The sequence below is a fragment of the Bactrocera oleae genome, chromosome 4 (assembly GCF_042242935.1).
Source record: "Bactrocera oleae isolate idBacOlea1 chromosome 4, idBacOlea1, whole genome shotgun sequence".
NCBI classification, from domain to species: Eukaryota; Metazoa; Arthropoda; class Insecta; order Diptera; family Tephritidae; genus Bactrocera; species Bactrocera oleae.
The window spans coordinates 71,847,500-71,868,948 of NC_091538.1; the positions used below are offsets into that span (position 1 = coordinate 71,847,500).

At 35.1% G+C, this 21,449-nt stretch overlaps 1 protein-coding gene across 1 annotated transcript in view; it reads right to left on the reverse strand.

Annotated features, from left to right (window-relative positions):
- The window catches only part of dpr1 (defective proboscis extension response 1), a 142,794-nt gene that overhangs the window by 20,184 nt on the left and 101,161 nt on the right, over window positions 1-21,449 (reverse strand). The window contains exons 3-4 of the mRNA XM_014248265.3: window positions 15,299-15,376; window positions 14,366-14,498 (exon numbers count right to left, since the gene is read on the reverse strand). Of these exons, the coding sequence (XP_014103740.1) occupies window positions 14,366-14,498; window positions 15,299-15,376 (211 nt within the window). The remainder of the gene's footprint in view (window positions 1-14,365; window positions 14,499-15,298; window positions 15,377-21,449) is intronic.

A 21,449-nucleotide genomic window follows, 5' to 3' on the forward strand; every position in this document is an offset into this window, starting at 1 on the left:
GGTTTCTATTTAGCAAAGCTGGCATAGAATCAATCTGTGTAAGACTTTATAAAACGCTTTCTCGAAAAGCCTTAGCTCGAGTCTCTAAAAAGCTTGTATTTGTGTATTCCTGAGAAAATAGTTCACATCCACTGGCCAACTTTCGTTTGTGTAGTCGAGTTTATTTAGCTCAATTTGTTTGTGCACAGTGTTATTTGGTTCGCCTCACATTGTGCTGTGCACATTTAAGATGTTATTTTCCACGCAAATAATAAAACTTCTAAGAAAAACACATTTACACAGCATTAGCATAAAATCCGAGCTCTACCCGCCTCCACCTGCGTGCGCTCTAAGCACTTTCGCCAGCAAATTCTATCCACTTGCACGCCACTCAAGCAACCGCAGCTAAGGCGCTTGCGGCGAAGGTTGCCATAGCAACAAAAAACTAAAGAAGAAATATTATTTCAGCAATGCACACTTCTGTGGCGCTGAATTGAGCAGAAAGTCTCGCAACTTTATGTGGAAACGCAAGTATTTGCACTTCGCTGAAATTTATGTAGCACTTCATGTAGCGTGTCCAAGATATTTGGTTGGGGGTGTACATGCCACTAAGCCAGCTTAACACCTGCTCAGTGTGGGTGTGTACGTGTGTAAGTGAAAATCAATTCGTTCATTCTTCTCTCTTTGACAACATTTGTTTAAGTTCTTTTTTTGCCTGCTTTTCTAAACTCTCCTCCACTTCTATGTGCCGTGTATTTTGCACAGTTTTGATACTTTTAATATCCCCCCGAGGGTCGCATCGTTTGTGTCATGGCGTTGATTTCGCTGCGGTTTTCACTTTTCAATGAACTCGATCGCAGTTGGAAAAAATTGTCACACGCTCACGCTCTGCAGAATTGTCGCCGCAGCGGCGGCTTCTATGAAAATTCATAAAACGGTTAGACGTTTGTATTTTGCACGCATGCCAACGGCGTAACACAGGCAAAGGTAACTTATATACATACATGTGTGTTGTGTTGCCCTGCAGGAAATTCTACAACAAGGTATAATGGAACTAGTAACACTTGCAATGTTCCTTTGGACTGAAGTAGCAGTTGATCGATTTCTTCACATTTCAATGGGAAACAAGCGATCCGAACAAAAATTCTCAAAATTTTACTTTGTATTTTTAAAATATGTAGAAATATATTCTTAACATTTTTAAACAATTGATAGATTATTATTTTTTCCACAAAATTCGCACGTTTAGTCTATCACACGCCTTGAGCAAAAAGTTTAGGCTCAGCAAAGTTCCGAATCACGAAGATTATTTTTAGTTATAGGACCACATAAGCTTGTGTGACTTGGGAAAGCATTTGTATTTGGTACAATATACTGACGACGTTTTTGAATTAAGGTTGAATCAAGATCTTATCAATTCTCTCGACAGTTGCTTATAGTAGATAGAGAAAATATATACGCTAATCACTGTTATCATACTGGTTCGAAGCCGTTCTGAACTCGCTTGGTTTATATACATTAGGGTGGAGCGAAATTTTTTTTTTTACTTAGCCTGAGGGCAAAACTTGTAGATTATAATAAAAGAAAATTTTTGCAAAAACTCACTTTTAAAGTAAATTTCGAGTTAAAATTTTTAATTCGTAAAAAATTTTTGATAAGTATTCTAGAAGCTGTGGAGAGTCCTCTTTCTGTGCAGTCAAAAGTTATCATTATTGGAGTTTTTAAAAAAAAAGGTCTTAAACGAAAACATACTTTCCTTAAGCGTTAAAATAAATTTTGAGTCAAAAACCATCAAACTCGGTAATTTTTATATAAATGTGAAGAGTTGAAACCAAAAAAAACTGTTAACTCAAAACTTACCCTAAAACTGAGTGGACCGCCACATATTAAAAAAAAAAATTTCTTTCCAAAATTTTTTTCCAAAATTTTTTTTTTTATTCTAAACATTTTACTTTCAATCTAAGCACAAAAAAAAGTTTTTTTTTCCCGTCACCCTAATATACATATATGTGTATGTCGTCATAAACTGTTATAAGCGTTCACATGACTTATATTATATTTGCAGTTTTGTTTACAAAACTTTTTTTTTTCTGAACAAAGTGAAAATAAAATCGGTCAACTGTTTTTAGTTATTCACCCATACATACATATACTATACACATACTTATTCGCTAACCTGCAACAAAAATATAAACTTATTGCCACTATGGGTTTTATAAAGTTTTTATATCGCAATACCAACAACACATTAAGTGATTACACTCAAAGCTTTGGTGCGCTGAAAGGCGTCACAAACAGCACACAGCACACACACATGCGAGAAGTAGGCGCAACGACTGTGTGCAAAAGTGCTGTTGTGATAATCACTCAGGTATTGCTTTTATAACATAAAAGTTGTTGTTGCTTATTGAAATGGGTTAAGAGGATGAAAGAAATGCTGTGCGCAGCGGACACTTTTACGCTACAAACACACTATGCGTGTGTGTTTGTATGTGTGCATGAGTGACGAGAAGATCGTAAGTTTCAATGAAACTTGCAGTGGCAAGTTGTTGAAGGATTCTACAATTCGTTTGATGTTGATTTCCATAAGTGGGTCAGTAATGTGGAATATAGCAACTTTAACTGTACAAAAAATGGAGAGCGCAAAATGCAAGGCATGCGTTGTGGCTTCTAGTGTGAAATGCATGCTTATTCTTTAGCCATTAAATTGACCGGTGAACGGAACCGCATTTTTTCATACGCCTTAGTCAGGCTGGGGTTGCAGTTTCTTTTTTCCAACCCAAGCAACTAACAAATTAAAATTTTAGTTTAGTTATTGTTGCGCCAAAAAATCGGTAATATTTCAGCCTTAAAAGCTCGTTATACGCTTTGTTCAATATATGATTGTGTTAACTGAAATATATATCAATTAAAAATCATTAAGTCATGAAAGCTCAGAAGAGTCCTACAAATTTAAATTTCCGAAACCCCAATCGATATATAGATGATCTACGCTCACACCGCCATTTTAATTAAACTGAAACAAAAACTTATTTAAAAATATATATATTAATGAACCTATCTCATTAGTTAACGCCTTAATTGTAATTTGTTTTACGCTTTTCTGTCGCGTGCAACTTCATTTCGGTCTTACGCACTGAAAGCAATTTGCGTCGTGTTGGAAATTAATTGTTGTTGTCGATGTGAAAAAAAAAATCAGTTCTCAATTTGCCGCGAACATATTTTCAGCACATTGGCGGCATTTTCGCGTTGCGCAGCGCGTAAGCAGTCAATGACATGAAAACATCGCATGCAAATGAGGAAACGCGGCATTGTGGCACATTCACCAAATGCCTGCCGGAGTGTTTGTGAGGCTTTGCGCATATCTACCGCATACTTATTTACTATATAAATATATATAATAGTTTAGCTGCCCTCTGGAGAACCCGCACCGAAATATGTTTTTGTTATTTGGAAATTCAACAACACTTTAAACCAAATTCATAAAATGATTGTAATTAACTGTAAAATGAAGTCCTTCGAGCTAGATATCAATTCAATGCGTTGGACGACTGAACCGAACGACCTGAAAATTTCTTACAACTTTCATAGACATATTTTTGCGATAATAATCTAAGGAATAAGCTTTTTGATAATATTGTAATTTTTTTCACAAAAACGTTTTTTTTTTTTTTTTGAGAAGCTGCAATTTTATTAAAAACAAAATTATTAACTATGCTTCCATCATTACCTGTCTTCAGTTATAGTAGGTAAATCTTTTTTTTTCGTAGATCCTCCAAGAAATCGGGTACGGGGTCAAGAGAATTCAAAACGAGTCGACGATTGTTTCTATCTTTTTATTAAATAATATGCCTCTTTGAAAACAATTCACCAAAAAAAGTTTTTTCTGACCTGCAAGTTTATATAATCCCTCAATATCTTATAAAGGGTGATTCGTTGAATTATAAAATCGTATTCCGCCAAAAGCTAATTGCTACACGAATTTTTCAGCCTGGTTGGCATACATATTTGATTTACTTACTGTATTAACAGTATGCTAGAGAATATTGGTACATATGTTTATTCTTAAACAAAACTCCTCTACTTTCTTTGCTACTTTTACACATTTTTGGAAAAAAAGCTGTGCCTCTCAAACTACAATAATTATCCAAATCGTTATGGTAGAAAAAAGTTTCACAATTCGAAAAAAAATTTCAAACTTCAAACAAATGAGCAGCTTGAATTTCCTGAAGGGTTTATGTATAAACCCTTTATATATACATACTATTTTATTTAAACACTTAAAGTTTTTAAATACTATATGGGCGGTTTATTAAGAGCAACGTTTAAAAGCAATATTTCAGCAAATGAATATGGGCAATGCGAGCGAAAGCAGCAAACGCATTGCATACTTATAGGAGCCACTAAGAGCCGCTGCTGCATATTTAATTGAAATCGTTTTGTTAAACGATGGATGTCATTAGGTGGGAAAACATTTCTATAAATGTATACATATACACACATACACACACATTCATACAAACACTGCATGCCACACAGTGGCATTAAAGTGGATTGCGTCGCGCTCAAATGACAACCGCACACATCCACATCCACATGCAGATGTACACAAAAAGCAGTGACGACTGCAACGCGGTTCGTCGCTAAATTATGTGACACCAGTGAATTAAAATGCAAAAAAGTTTATTGCAAATGTTGAAGGTTTATTAAAATCTTAACAGCTCTGCGACAGTGCCACCACTTTCCATGTGAGCGATGTGTGTGCATTGTGAGATTATTGTGGTAACTGTAAATTCGCTTTTATCTGCTTTTCCAATATTCCGCATGCATTGTTGGCAGTGTTGAGTGTTCTTTCCTCGTTGCTTCGTAAATTATTTCCCACAAGCGTAACAAATCTTGCACGCATATCACATGATATAAATCTCGTGAAGAGTATGAGTGCCCGCGCGTGTGTATGTGTTTCCATGAGTAAGCGCCGACTGTGGTCTACCTGCCGAGCGGTGGATGCACCCAGTCAACAATAGCGGAAAGTTTTTAGCAAATTTTTGCCTATGAATATGAAGCGGAATTAGATAGGACTGAACTAAAAAAATTTTAAATTGATTTATGTTAAATTTTTATTTATTTGTTAGTTGTTTAAAACTGGACTTGTAGAGCAGAATTTCATCTACTAATCATTAAATTTTAAGCTCTCGTCCAACATTTCTGCCTGTTACGCGACATTTTTCATTGCTGTGCAACACATTTCACCTGCGTCAATAAAAATAACAAGATTTTCGCAATCAAACACCCTGTATATATTTGCATTAGCAAATCTTTGCATGAAAACGCTGTGCGCCTTGCGATATGCTACGCGCATATTTCGCTTTCGTGTTTGTCGTATTGTATGCGTTCAATTTCGTGGCAAACGAAATAATTTTTCCTCGATCACAACAATGTACCGCAATTCCTCGCACCGCAAACAGTTATCTCTGCCACGCGCCACAACGCTGCTGCCACAACCATGCGGCAATACTTGCATGTGACATCGAAAAACTCGCACACACACACGCATTAATGTGCGTGTGTATTGTATTGTCATTGGGCCCGCAACGAATTTATTATGCTTGATTTTCGAGCTGTGCTTCGGTTTTTAGCACGCTTATGTAGGTACATGTGGACGTGTGATGCATGCCACAGCGTTGCCACCAGCCGTCACAATGCTTTGCTGACTTTTTTCACTTCACCTGGCATTCGACACACCGACCGCGCACATACTTTGTTGTTGTTGTTGATTTTTGATTGGTAAAAATGCGCTTTCAATGTTGAATGCGGAAACCAGCGAGCTTTTGCGTTTATCTCGCATTTATTTCTGTTTTGTAGGAATGCATAGAAATGAGGTGTACACAACGGTAATTAAAGTAATGAGGTCGATACGGAGTTCTAAGTTTTTTGAAGCGGTTTGTGTGTGAGTGACGAAAAACGCCAGAAGAATATTTTGGTTTACAAAAGGGAAATTTAGGGAAAAAGAAATTTGTATGAAAAATAATTTTTAAAATTTTTTTGTTCCGGTATTGAAATCGTACCATCGTAGATTTAACGACCACACAATGCAACGCTTTAAATATTCGATTATAAACCCAAAGCATGAAGCACAGACAAACAAACAGTTCATTGCTTCGACCAAAGCGCTTTTTCGACGCTCGATTCGTTAATTCTCATTTCCCTCATTTGCCTTCTCCATCCATTTTTAGTCACTCACTGCAATTGACTGCCATTACTACTAACTTGTGGTGAAAGCACATGTGACCTTAGAATTTATTGCGACAAATTGATTTTGACAGTCGCAAAATCTGCATGCGATGCCACCATCATTTATATCAAACTTTTGTATGAGAAATCACGAAAGTTACTGAGCGCAATACAACAGCGACCGCCCGAGCGTATGAGTGGCACACACAGCGCTTTATTTGCACAAAGTCGAAAAGAAAAAAAGGTTTCGTGTGAAATGAATTTGTCAAATTTATTTTTGTTTACTTGATTTGTCAATTAATTCCACTCAATTTGCGAACTGAGTATAAATTAATGATTGTCACGACGGCAAGGAGCAAAAAAGCCAATACAATGTAGATGAGAATTGAATGACGCAGCGGAAAATGAAAAAAAAATTTAATTTTTCTATAAAAGTTTGAAGTTTTGTAGTTTTTAGGCGAGTTGTTACATTCACTTCTTTTAATCGAATTAAATTTTAATTCACTTTTACTTTTAGCGCCAATTTACTGCGCGATTTAAATGAGGGAAATAATTTAAATATTTATTCTCTATTGTGCCACACATTCGCGCTTGCTTAAAGGCCTTTTAACTTGTGATCTGTGTCAGCGACATTGATTTAAACTTTTTGTGTAAAAATGTGTACTACTCCGCGCTTGCGCCCAGGGCAGAATAATGACCCACTTAAATAGAAATTACCCAATAAATATGGGAAAATGTGCGCATGCATCAACATATTTGGGGCAATAAATTTTTATCACTCCGTTACAGCAATGCGGTCGCCATACGAGCCCAGCAACTCAAGGTGCTTCGCAACGTGTACGTGTGTGTATGTGTGGCCACACAATATGTGCATGCATTTAAGTATGTGTGTGTGTGTGAAAATGTACAAAGTGTGCATGTGCCTAGTGTCTGAAATATATTGCTTTGCATACACGCTCAGACAGTTGTAAAAGTTCGGTTTTTTTTCTGCGAATACTCGTGAGTATATTTCGTTGGTTCAAAAGGACAAACACACGCGCGCGCAGTCATATGTGAGTGCATGTGTGAGTTGCTTTGTGTATGTATATAAATATGTGTATGCATGAGCATTTGTATATATTTTGGTGGAGCCTGACTTTTGTTGTCTCTATGTGCATAGCAAGCATAGACCGCGCCAGGCTTCGTCCCAGACAGTCGGCGCATATTTACAGTTACAAAGAATTTTTGTTTTAATTTTTAATGATTTTGCTTGCCTGAGAGCGCATAAAGTGACACAGTTGTATAAAATATCAAAATATTAATATTAATTGCGCCTAAAAGTGAGCTATATTTCTGGCTTATCTAAGGACTTTTTTACTTTCGTAATCCGTGGTTCATTTTGAATAATTTTGGATTTTCTAATTCGCGTAGCCGATCACCAGGGCGAGAGCCGAAAAATATGTCTGGTGGTGAATCATATTTTTCTGCTCGGTCTATCCGTTTCGCAGAAAGCTTCAAAAAAAGAGTGTCAAGTATTGGAGGCCGATTACACTAAATCAAACATTTTTACCAATAAGCTCATAACTCAGAAACTATTAGCCTGTTAAAAAATTTATGTAACTTCTTAATTTGAAAACCACTTCTAAGATTTGTGTGTTTGCCTAACATAAAAAGCGTTCATACCCAACCAAAACCCAAATCATCTTGAAACATAAATCAGTTTTACTTGTATGTGTTTGCACCTGAGTTTATTGGTTTGAACCTTAAGCTTGTAAATGTCGCTGCATCTGGTTTTTACAACGCGCGGCAACCTGCGCCAAATGTAGTAGAATAGGTACGGAAGATGTGTGTGTAGATCCAGAGGACATGCTAACATAATAAAATATATTTTTCTTTTGCTTCGGCGGCTTATGCATGCAGGCTGCGCTTCAAAGCAAGTGCATTTTTATGTTCCACATTGCGCCGAACTACCAATACTAAGCGAGTCATGCAAACGTACTAACTGCGCTTCTAGCAGTGCAAGCATGTGCACACTTATTCACATGTATACAGTCTGTATGTGTGTGTGTGTGTGTATGCAAAATAGTCTTTTTCCGTTTTTCAGTTAGCGATTTTTTGTTGTTATTACGACTGAAGCCAGCCGCTCATACACATACATATATGGTATAAATATTTCACTTGCTTATGCGCATATAACGGTGTCGGCATATGTTGTTGCCATTGTTGTTGTTATTTATTTGTGCTGCGCCTGGCTGTAAGCCAAGTGTGATAAATTTGAAATATGCCAAGTTTAGTAGCGCGTAAGCAAACACACATACACACGCACTCACACACGGAGAATGAAATGTATGCGAGTAAAGAAAAAACAAAACGAAGACAAAATATTGCTTTATAAAAATAAAAGTGTTACATGCTTGCATATTTGAGAACATGAAAATGAATTGCATGCTTTTAGGCGCATTGAGCGGTTGCTAGTTTTATGCCATTATTTTCGTTGAAATTGGAACAATTTCGGCTTTGCAAAATTGAGCGCAGAGTTGTAGCGAATTTTCTCGACTTGAAATTGGCACGAATTAGTTGGTCAGAAAATGAAATTTGGCGATTAAAAATAGATTAGCGAAACTAGCGCTAGCTGAATTTATATATATTATTTGGTATGAAATATTAATATTACAACTCAATAAATATTTGAACTTGCTTGTATAAAAAAAAAAACAACGTTCCCCACAGAGAAAGTAAAATATATTGCTTTCATGTTCGCTGCATAAAATTCTCATTTATTTATTCAATTTGAATATTTTCTCACAATGTAGGTGAGAGTGCGTGCCATGCAGACAGGCTGACACTCCCTATTACCTATACAACAATAGCATGTCTGCTCACTTAACACAAGCAGCACGACTTTACAGTTAGCACACACACACGCACACAAGCATACTGAGCGAAGATGTTTGCCCTTTGGATGTTTTCTATTTATTATGAGTGTGCTTGGCTAACATATTTTGTCAATTTCGCATATTAAAATTCATAACAGCAACGTGACCTGAAATTTTCCGTTAGTTGAGCACACCTCCACTTGTGCTCGTCACAACAATAGCCAGCTGAGCGCTCCGTTGCAGACATACAGGCAATTTCGCGCTGCGTGTTGCACGTTTAGCATGAAAAATAATGAAGAAACATAAACTCATACTTTGAGGTTCGTCTCACTTACAACTTACACACACGCACATAAGCAAACTCTCACATGTGCCGTTATGCACAGGTAAATGCGTCCTCAATAAGTAATTTATGCAAATCGGCTGCAATTTACCTACTAAATTGAGTTAACGTATCAAATTTCATTCCACCCACACACATGCACATATATATATACAAGTATATACATACGCATTTGCTTATGGAATCACATATATATTATATATTTATATATATATATAAATTAGAGTGGGTCAAAGCACACGAATATTTATTATTCGCCTGGTGCTCTGAAAAATAGGTTCTTAGATACTCTAAGAAAATCTCTCCATGCATGAGGTATACCAGCTGGGCTTGTATATTTTCATTTCACTATGGCACCAAGTGTGCCCGAGCGCCCCACCTCCGGCTGCAGTAATCGAATTTTGTGTGAAATTGAAGAACTGAGAAGCTGAAGATGTGAGGAGGCACAAATGCAGCCAAAAATCGAAATTGAATACTGTGCTTGTCAAGAGCAAAGATGAGCGACGAGTGATCCACAAAAGCAATATTACTTGAAAGAGTTGGAGATGGAGTATTTTCAATGGAAGCAAGTATAGCAAAAGCATAATTGATTGAAGGCATAACACCGGAAACGAGCAATAGGTTTCGATTTCAATATCTTAATACAAATTTAACATTTGTTGTCAGAATAGCCGGTGAAATTTTGAGTGGCATTTACGTCACTCGTTTTTAGAAAATATAAAAATATAAATTTAAACATAGTTGAATTTAGATTTGTAATCAAAAACCTGTTTTACATTGTGCCAGTTTGAGAAACATTTTTTTCCGAAAAAATTTGAATTGAACAGTGTGCAGTGCAAAATAGCCCAGGGAATAGCTGACAACGCCATATTATAAATGAATGCTTGAAGCTTGATTGTGAGAGAAATTTATAATAGAATACGAAATCAAAATAATACTCCATTTCAAAAACTCTAACAATAATAACTTCTGCTGCAACACCCATAAAATGCAATGCTTTAGCGTGACTCATACGCCATGTCTCACATTAAAATTAAATCAATACAAACGTGCAACAATGCTGCATATTTTGCCTTTAAACCACTGCAAAAGCATAACTAAAAAGCATAAGAAATACAATGCAACGTATTCTTAACGAATGCTCAGACGCCAGCAGCTGCTTGTTAAGTTGTTGCAGGCAACGCCGTAAGCGATACAAAAGCTCAGATAAATACATTTCTTGTAACACGCTCGCTTCAATAAATTAAACAAAGGCATCCAGTTGCATTCACAACTCTTGCGAGCTATGTTTTTATTTAACGGCAATTTATCTTTCAGCCAAGTAGAGCTTGTATGCGCATAAGTTTACACTCAGACAACTTAACACACTTAACGTACAGTTATATACGCTGATTACTTACATACGAGTAATGTGTGAAAATGTGAATGCGAATATACAATCGTGAGAGTATGTGAATTTAACTCATTTAACAAGCAACTCAATAAACAAATCAAAAGTTTCATTCAAGCGCTCTTCAGTTCGTTTATGACCTGTGAATTTTCATAGCAGACACTCGTTCAAAATATATTTACGTATACATATACATACATATATGATAGACTGCAAGGATATGTGGCCCATTTCACTCGAATTGGAATGCATTGAGATAGTTTATGGCAGTAGTTAATTTTAAAATCTAAAGCGATTGCCGTGTTGAAAGCCTAGATGGGTTTATCGAAAAAACAGAATCTCAAAAAAAAAAAAAAAAAAAAAAAAAAACTATGTAAGATAACGTTAAATACAGGTTGAATCCAACATTAGATTTTCTGAAAAATTTTTAGGTAAAGGAAAATGTTACCGGCGAGTGCTCACTCTCTATTTAGATATACTCGTGTGTTGTTTGCAGAACCAAATTAGTTTATGGACATGATTTTCATTTAAAACTATAGTCAGAAATATGCCGATTATATGCAATATAATATTATAATTTTCACAAAAATTTTAACTCGCATTTATAGTATGAACAAATTGCTTCAAAATTAAGTTAGAACGGTTATTAGGTAGTACATAACAGTTACAATTAGGCGGAATTAATTTTATCATTCAAAACGTATTAAGTGATTCTTCAAAAGAGTATATAACAGAAATTTGAAGTGAGTTAAATAATGTAGTGGAGATTTAAGTACATGGATATACAAGCACATATACACATACCCACTCTACATTATTATATATTCAATAGAAATGAAGAGGCAGCTACTCCAACTGATCAATTCAGACAACCGTAAATTAGGTGTGCATTTAAAAGAAAATATTTATATAAAAATATAAATTAACATGCTTTTTTCTTTATGCTGTGGCAGCCAAGTATCGAGTTTGTGGATTTAAAATTTAATGCAAATATCTCTTCTCTAGGCCACTCTGACATTGCAGCCTCTTTTAAATTTTGCATTGTAAATTTGCGAGTGAATTCTTAAAGCGCACTTTGAACAATATTAAAGCACATAACGAAATATTTGCAGGTAAATGTAGAAGAATAAAAAAAAGTTATTGTTCAAATTTGTGCCAACGGTAAATGCGTTTGTAGAGTATTCTGTTTAACAGCACAACACAGCAACAAAAAGAACACGAGTTTAACTTGCACTTCTTATGCACATATTTACTTTTGAATTTTGCATACGAAATATTTATATGTTTATGTTTAACAAAGTAAGAGTTAGGAATCTAAACAAATATGTTTTCTTAGCAAATATTTGCTTTTTGGCAAGCGAAGAAATCAATAATAGTTGTAGAGGAACGTACTACAACTTTCGGTCTATTTTGGTTGAAAGAAATCAATACAACTACTTATACATAATAATATTACACATTTATTTAAAATGCAAAGATAATTGCATGTTATTATTTAGTTGTAAAAAGCTTAGATATAACAAGAAAAAAGTTAACTTCGCCTATATCGAAGCTATATTACACTTCAAAGGGTCATTTATTATAACATAAAAGGGTATAAAACGATCTTTGTCTTGATTTTAATCGATTAGTTTGTATGGCAGATATATGTGCTATAGTAGCTTGTTCTAAACAATTTTTTCTGAGATTATAGCGTTATTTTGGGCAATAATCTGTGCAGAATTTCGTTAATATATTTTGTCGAACAAAAAAGTTTTCCATACAAGGGTTTGATACTGAATGATCAAATTGTGTGACAACATATCCTATAGCGGTCAGATATCGGCAGTTCCACCAATGGACAGCTTCTTGGAGCGAACAGGACGTGTGTAAAATTTGAAAACGGTATAGACTGTATATATATACGGTATATAGACAGGCGGACGAAAAGCTTCTCATATATATTAGGGTGGAGCGAAATTTTTTTTTTTGTTTTTGCTAAGCCTGAGGGTAAAATTTGTAGATTAAAAAAAAAAGAAAATTTTTGGAAGTAAAAAAAAAATTTTGTTAACATCTAGAGGCGGCCCACTCACTTTTAAAGTACATTTCGATTCAAAATATTTTTTGGACAAAAACTAAGTTTTGTTGGTTTAAATTCTTCACTTTTATATAAAAATTACCGAATTTGACAGTTTTTGACTCAAAATTTATTGTAACGCTTAAGAAAAGCATGATGTCGTTTAAGACTTTTTTTTTTAAACTCCAATAATGACCACCAAAAATTTTTTTAAGTTGATAACTTTTAATTCGCCTGAATAAGGCTTCTAGAACACTTATCAAAAAAATTTTACGAACTAAAAATTTTAACCGAAAGTTTACTTTAAAAATGAGGCTAGATGCTATGTTTTTTGTTTATTTCCAAAAATTTTTATTTTTTAGCAGGCTAAGCAAAAAAAAAAAAATTTCGCTCCACCCTAACATATATATATACATCTTAAAGGGTTTCCGACATTTCCTTACAAAATATACTTGTATATAAATGCACTAGATGATTAAAGCCATATAAAATAATTAATATTGATGTAACGGTAGAAAGTGCCTGCTCTTCTATCTGCTAGACTTATAAAAGCAGCATGAAATTTCATTCTAAAATACTATCTGTTGGAATTTGCCTGCATGTGTACACAAGTGTTGTTAGTGCTGTAAGTTTTATTACGTCTTACGTTCGCTTATGCGGATTATGTGACAAATTTGTGGTGTAAAAGAAAATATCTAAAATCGTAATCTGCTCAAATATACATTAAATTTTATTTTGTACATAAATATAATATATTTATTCTTATTAATTTCATTTATTTTTCATTTATAATAAATTCAACACAATTCCTGAATGCAAGCTCTCTCTCAAGCGCGTGTGTGTATGTTTGTAGACTGTTGAAAGCATTCTTTAAGAGCTCAAGCTGCATGCTTGAAAATGTATATATTTTTGTATATTTGCATTTTGCATTAGCCAAATTGCATCGAAACTGCAGTTCTCTCTCTTCTTCTTTTTTGTTTGAATTTTTAAAGTTTTCAATAACAAATGTCCAATGTTTTTGTAAATATATTATATATAACCCTCCTCTATATATATATATATATACATTCTTTATCAATTTTGAAATATTTCGAGACAGAGACAAAAATAAAATTATTTAACTGACAGTAAAGGAAGCCATATCAGTCATCTCTCCTTCATATCTGCTGCCCTTTGAAGAACAACTTTGTTAGACTAACTTGCTACTTAAGTAAATTGAAGGCCGAATGTGTGGCAACTTGTAGTGCTCTACTTGCATAGAATGTAAATTTGAATAAGCAACTTCAATGTATATATTAGGTTGCACTCCACAATATTGTTTGCAGCGCACTATGTGCTTACAAATGCTTTACGCTACAGCAACAGTGAAGAGAATGTGCGAAACTTTAACTCAAATAGAAAAATAAACCAAAAAAAAATAATAATAATAATACTTAAATATGTACTTTGTGTGGATTTATGACTAGTAATTTAGTGAAATATTTGATTGTGAACCCATTCCGGTTACTCACCAATCACATTGAACGTGTATGAAAGCGACATTTTCGGCTCCGTGTTGATCTGGCATTCGTAGATGCCAGAGTCGCGCTGCTGTGGATATTTTATTTGCAGGGTCCAATTGCCCGAATTTTCAGGTCGTATAACCTAAGACGAAAAATACATTTTCATAAGTTGTAATTTATTTTCCAGTTAAGTTTTAGGTTAATTGCACAACAAACTCGAGTTTAAGGGGCACAGCTAGTGTAAGAGCCTTATAAGGCGATTTTTAGGAATTTAAGAAAAAACAACTACTCTATCAATTATTTCAAAATTTTAAAAGTAAATATATATATTTATTTTGTGAATACACAGTAAATTTTTGAAAGCAAAAAATAAATTATTATTCGAGTTACAAGCGATCTCCGACGGCATTAAAAAAAAAGGTACTCCAACTCTGCAGTGCTTCCGACCTTCAGCGCAGATTAAACTTAAAAAAAAATGTTGTAATAGAAAATATTGTGCCTACGGTCGGAAAACAATCAAAAGCTCTTACAATGGGGGCGTTAAAACAAATTAAAAGTTACATAAAATTTTGGTCGCTTTTGGCCTGCAAAATTCGATTTTTTAACAGGTCAAAAAATTGCTGATTGAACTGAGCGGATACACTTTAGAAAGCTGTAACTCAAAAACTATTTGAAATATCGTTTTAAAAATTTAGTAATTTTTTTTTTTTAAGTTATAGCCTATCGAAATATGACAAGAAACTATGATTGTTACAAGGAAAGGTTGCATCCGCTTAGGGGACAAGAAAAATTTATTTCGCTTTAGATTGAAAATTTTGAAAACTCTTGCTTTGGTGGTATAGGCCATACACAAAAATGGCAAATGAACACGGGTGTATGGAGCTTCAAGAACACACTGTTAGATTTTTTAAAAATAATTAATTATATTAGCAAATAGCTCACCTGAAATCGCTGATCTGACGTGTAGGTCGTGGAACCAGCGGTTAATATGTGTAAGTCACGTTTTCTTATCCAGGAGACCTGTAAGGTAAAATCAAATAACAATTTCATCAGAAAAAATTTTAGAAAATTATGTTGTATGTCTTATTAAAAATATATTTCCTTCATAAAATTTACTTGAAAATTAGTTGCTTCGGCTTTTAATTGCTATAAATTGATTACTTTTAGATTTTGCTGCATTTAGATGTCACCAAATTCATTATTCTCGAAAGAATAAAGCAGAAAATAAATAAATTGTTACTTTTACAAATATAGTGCTAATAACTCTACCATTTTTATTCAGGTATTTGTAACTCGCTGACCTCAACATCGGTAATTTGCTCGCTTTAGGCCCCCGGCTCTGCGGCAACTTTTCGCAAACATTTATTTGCCAGCGCTAACAAAACAACATTAATTACCCGAACGGTATTGGGGTCACAAAAAATATTTCAAAAAAGACAACAACAATTATGCAAAACTCGAAAGACGAAGGTCACCGAAGCAAAACAAAAGAAGGTGCCTACAAATCATTTGCTACCTAATTTAAAAGCCACTCTCATCCGTTGACGCGGCTTTAGCCCTTGAAGCCCATAAAAACCTCGGATTCATGAACAAAGTTGTGAACAAACATTAAATACAATTAAAATGTTATAAATACATTTAAACTTTCAAGGGAAAATATGCGCATAGCCATGTCCCACCAACGAACCCCCCCAACTCTCCGGCATTTCGCCGGCTTAAGTGTCAACGCTGTTAACAAAGAAGTAAGCAAACAAATAGCAACAACAACACAAAAGCGAAAACCAACTAAAGTCTTTAAGTTTGTCGCATTGACGTGCGCAGTTTTGCCGTCTTCGCCAACTCTTTCGGAAGTTTTCGACTGTTTGGTCGCTATGATATTCGCTTCGCTGGCGCAAAATGACGCAACATTGCCAGTACAACAACAATGACACAACAATAATTATAGCTGCTGTCAGTAAAAGAAGGGCACCCGATTCCAATTGTAGGCAAGGCCGTCGTCGGACCGGCGAAGTGGCAACCCTAATAACGGCGACTGAACAAACAACAGCGCAAACAACAACAACAAGTCAGCGCAACCCTTCAAGTGTCAAAACAGAGCAAGCAAATAAATAACGCTAGCAAAGCGATCACAACTGACTTAACGGCTCAATTGAAGCGGCGTCAGCGTGCGACGCAAATGCACGCAGCAAAACGACGACAGCGCAGTCAGCGGCTAAGTGCAAGTCAAGCGAGTTTGCAACCCAACTCAAATTTGTTACTTCCCCCTTTTACATTTGGCGTTGCTTTTTAATGCTTAACATAATAAAGTTACCTTAAAAAACTTTGGCGACACATTCGGTTGCGGCTCGGCATCAAGTAACTGCTTCAAAGGCTTCTCGAGCAAAGGTAACTATGAGCTTAAATTTTTCCCTTTTTCACATATTTGTTTTGTATATTTTGTAAAATCCTGTTATTCAGTTTAGTGTTTGTTTGTTGATTTGAATTGTAACCTTTGAAAATTGGTTTTTGTTGCAATCAGTGAGTGTGCCACAAAAGCCGCGCAGTACAATAGCGCTGACAACAATGGCACAACACTAAACAAATACATTATAGAGAATAACAGAAAGTTTAAATTATGATAAATGCTGGCGGCAAAGGATGCCGCATACATAGATTCAGCACAACAAATACAATAACACGAAAATTTTATTTTCACTCAAATTATTTTGTATTCACTTTCATTGATTTTTGGGTAAATACCAGAGTTGAGTACACTGAGAAAAATTGAGGCATTATTTTCTTTGCCATGATAACGGAGTAGAAGCACAAAAGTTTAATTATTTTTCTGCAAGCATAAACTTCCAATGATTTGTAGCCTTTCTGATAGTATGCCTGGTGCCATACAGGGTTGTATAACCAGTTGTTTCTCGAATTTATGGAGGAATACCACCAAATTTGACTCCGATTTGACTTGGTTCATTTATATTGCGCGCGCAAATCAAATTGATCAAAATTTTTATCGTAGATTGGTAAAAACAACCTTATTTTATGTTCATATGAAGCTTTGTCGCCATATGTCAATTTGTCTGTGTTTGACTGCTGTTTGGTGAAGAAAGAGAAAATTGCTTGAATGCTTGAAATTTTGTGTTTCCAATGGAATGACGACTATGGCAACGAGTGACCGTTACATCGAAAAGGTTAAAATGTTCTCAAAAGAGATAATCGACAACCGATGTGTAGTTGAGGTTACTGCTTTCATCAAACAAATAATTAATGGTGACGAGACATGGGTTCAGGAATATGACGTCTAAACTGTTCAAAAATCTAGCGTATGGCGCTCCAAAAATAAGCCTAAACCGAAATATTTCAAAAATTCAGGTGATGCTTATTTCCCTAGCGTTATTCAGCATGAATACGTTCCACAGAGTCAAATGTTCAATAAGAAAATTAATCGCTTGTCCGTTTTAAGGCAAAAAATTCATGCCATATTCACCACAATGCGCCGTCACATTCTAGTGTGATTGTGACTGTCCTTTTGGCCAAGCCGATGACTATTTTTATACTCTCGCAACCTGTTGCTACAGAGTATAATAGTTTTGTTCACCTAACGGTTGTTTGTATCACCTAAAACTAATCGAGTTAGATATAGGGTTATGTATATATAAATGATCAGGATGAAGAGACGAGTTGAAATCCGTGTGACTGTCTGTCCGTCCGTCCGTCCGTGCAAGCTCTAACTTGAGTAAAAATTAAGATATCTTTATGAAACTTGGTAGACATGTTTCTTGGTACCGTGAGACGGTTGGTATTGCAGATGGGCGTAATCGGGCCACTGCCACGCCCACAAAACGCCATTAATCAAAAACAAATAACTTGCCATAACTAAGCTCCGCAATAAGATACAAGACTGTTATTTGGTACACAGGATCACATTAGAAAGATGCATCTGAAGTTAAAACTTTTTTTTAAAAAGTGGGCGTGGTCCCGCCTCTACTAGGTTTAATGTGCATATCTCCTAAACCGCTAATGCTATATTAACAAAATTCACTAAAAGCAAATGGTTTTAGCACTTCTATTGACGGTGTGAAAATAGTTGAAATCGGGTGGCAACTCCGCCCACTCCCCATATAACGGTACTGTTAAAAACTACTAAAAGCGCGATAAATCAAGCACTAAACACGCCAGAGACATTAAATTTTATCTCTGAGATGGTATAAATTGGCTTTATAGGAACCGCGTTCAAAATTAGTCAGTGGGTGTGGCACAGCCCACTTTTAGGTGAAAACCCATATCTTGAGATCTGCTCAACCGATTTCAACCAAATTCAGTGTATAACGTTCTTTTCATGTTTCTATGTCATAGTACGAAAATGGGCGAAATCGGACTACAACCACGCCTATTGCCCATATAACACCATTTTAAATTCCATCTGATTCTTTCACTTTCCACTATGCAAATCAGGCAATAATGACTGTATCGGGATAAAACTTTGCGTGAATAATGCAATTAAAGTATGCCACCTTGTGGCCAAAAATTATCTAAATCGAACCAAAATTGTTTAAGCCCCTAAGTACTAAATATGTGGACCCCATTGCCTATAGTTGACCTTCTACCGAAAATATCAGTCAATCCACAAAGAAATCTCAAAGGAGTATACTTTTGACTTTGCGAGAGTATAAAATGTTCGGTTACATCCGAACTTAGCCCTTCCTTACTTGTTTAATTTTCTAAACGCCTCGGGAAACACACCAAGTGTCCATTGACATCATTAAAAATTACTCGTTGAAGGCACTGAAAGCCATCTGGGCCGAGGCTTATAACAAGTGGAATGGAAAATTTACTTAAGCGTTGGCATGTTTGATTTGGCTCCTATTTTAAAGGCAATAATAAGGAATTTTATTCAAATTTCAATTTTTTTTTGTTTGTCAGTTCGGTTCAATTTTGATCAGGTGTTAAGTTGCTTTAGTAAGTATGTAGTTGGCAGTTGCATAAATTTAAGTTTTTTTCTTCTTTTTTTTCATGTTCCACCTTCTATATGACAAGTCCAAAAGATTTACTTATTGTATTTTTTTTACAGTATACCCTATTACCAAAGACACACAATAATCCAGGGCTAAAACCTAGCATGTAAGTTAATATGTGTCTGTATGTATGTGCTTGAAAAACAAAGCCGAAAGTGAGGAAAGTTATGAAAATTGTATTTCGTTTTCAAGCGTGAGCGCCTGCCTTCTGCCCGCGTTAACGCATCTGCGCATTATTAATTTTGTGCTTTCTGTCTGCGGCTATGATTGTTCCCCATTCGCACATTGTTAAGATTTATTTAATGACTTTAGTTTGCTAGCATTTAGTGAATGTCGAATTTGTTGGCTTTTATTGTTTTGGTGGCATTCCATTTTAATTACGTGCGCAAAAGTTATATAATTTTCAAAAATATAATATACATATGAACATGTAGTTATATATGTACATGCTCGCATATAGGCATTGTGGTGAGCATAGTTTAAGCCAGACAATTTACAAAGGAAGTGATAATTAAATTTGGAAATTATACATATATATGCAATTGTGTATATATATATACAGGTAAATTTAATTTTGCTTTACGAAAATGTATAACTCATTAATTCCGGTGATATTTAAATGTCGAAATAAGCAATAAGAAGAAAATTAATGAAGCACAATTAAATGAGACCATTAAAGAAATGGCAACCTTGTTCTCATAATATTTGTTTTTTAATTTCGTTCACGCTTTTTAACAATTTTACACTTACACACCTACATAAATAAACATTTTCTGACGCTTTGAATTAAATCGCGTTTCCCCACAACCTCAATGTTCTCAGCAATCGGTACTTAATGAGCTTAATTTTCTCACCATTGAACGGCAACTGTCGTCTCTATGCTGAGGCCGAAGGAAAAAAGCGAAAAACATGCCAAAAAAGGATAATTTTCAAGTGATCCCAGGCGCACTGATCCGAACCATATGTGCGGCTGGCAAAAATGCAAACAAGGCATGAAATAGTAACAAAATTAAATAAACGGGAAATTGTCATATTTTTCGTCGGCTTGTGCCATCGACCTGTGACCTAACTTCTGCTCTTAATTTTTATGCTATTTGTATTGAAATAAACGGAAAAACTGTCACGTAATGCGTGAATATGAATTCGTTCAACAGAAAATAGGACTTAAACAGTCTACTCCCAGGAGCACCCTGTTCTTATTTTTTGGCACAGTGGTTCTTCTCTTACAAAATAGAACATGAAATTTTGTTGCTATTTCTTTTTTTATTAAAATCAATATTTTAATGTAACCTTATCTACATACATTTTGATAGCGTAATAAAGTTTGTCGGAGAACTCGAGTATATCTCCAAACGTTTTATTTATGTAACCACTCCACATTAGGTATCTGAAGCAACCCTCTGTGTAAGGTGCGAGCGAGACTGTTTATTTTGATCAACCTGTTCTTTATAGAAAAATTTCATGCATTTATGTTACTGACTATTGAAAGATTAACCAGCTTCTTACGAAAACTATTTTTCCTTGACTATTAACGGTATATCCTCTCTACAGCAGATGTAGGTATCAAGAGGAGCTTATTCAGAGATATATGTATAAACTCCAAAAACATTGAAATATTTAGGAGAGAGCAGGCATAAATCTCCACACTAATCAAAATATGCGGTGCCGTGTCAATCCTTTCGAGAGACTATGAAATGTGACATACTCAACGACATTGGTTCCACCGATTCAATACTCAGCGTATTTTCTAGCTCTTCAAAAGTGAGAGGAGAATTATTCTGGTAACAAAAAAAGCGTTTGCATAATTTAGCTTAAATTTTCTTGAAAGTCGTTAAGTGATTGTAACACAGCTAGTTTGTCATTTTGGTCTTCTATACATATGACTGTTAGTTTCACAAATTGATCTGTTCCAGTGCAAGCGCCGTTATGTTGAACAAATTTTGTTGGTGAGCGTTACAAATTTTGAAACGGATTAACATTTCGTATTTATTTACTTTTGTGAAAGCCGGCGGAGCGAGTTCAATGTGAATGCTTCATCGCTTACCCTCAACAACAACTCAAGCCGAAGTCAACTTCCGATATAGTGTCTACAC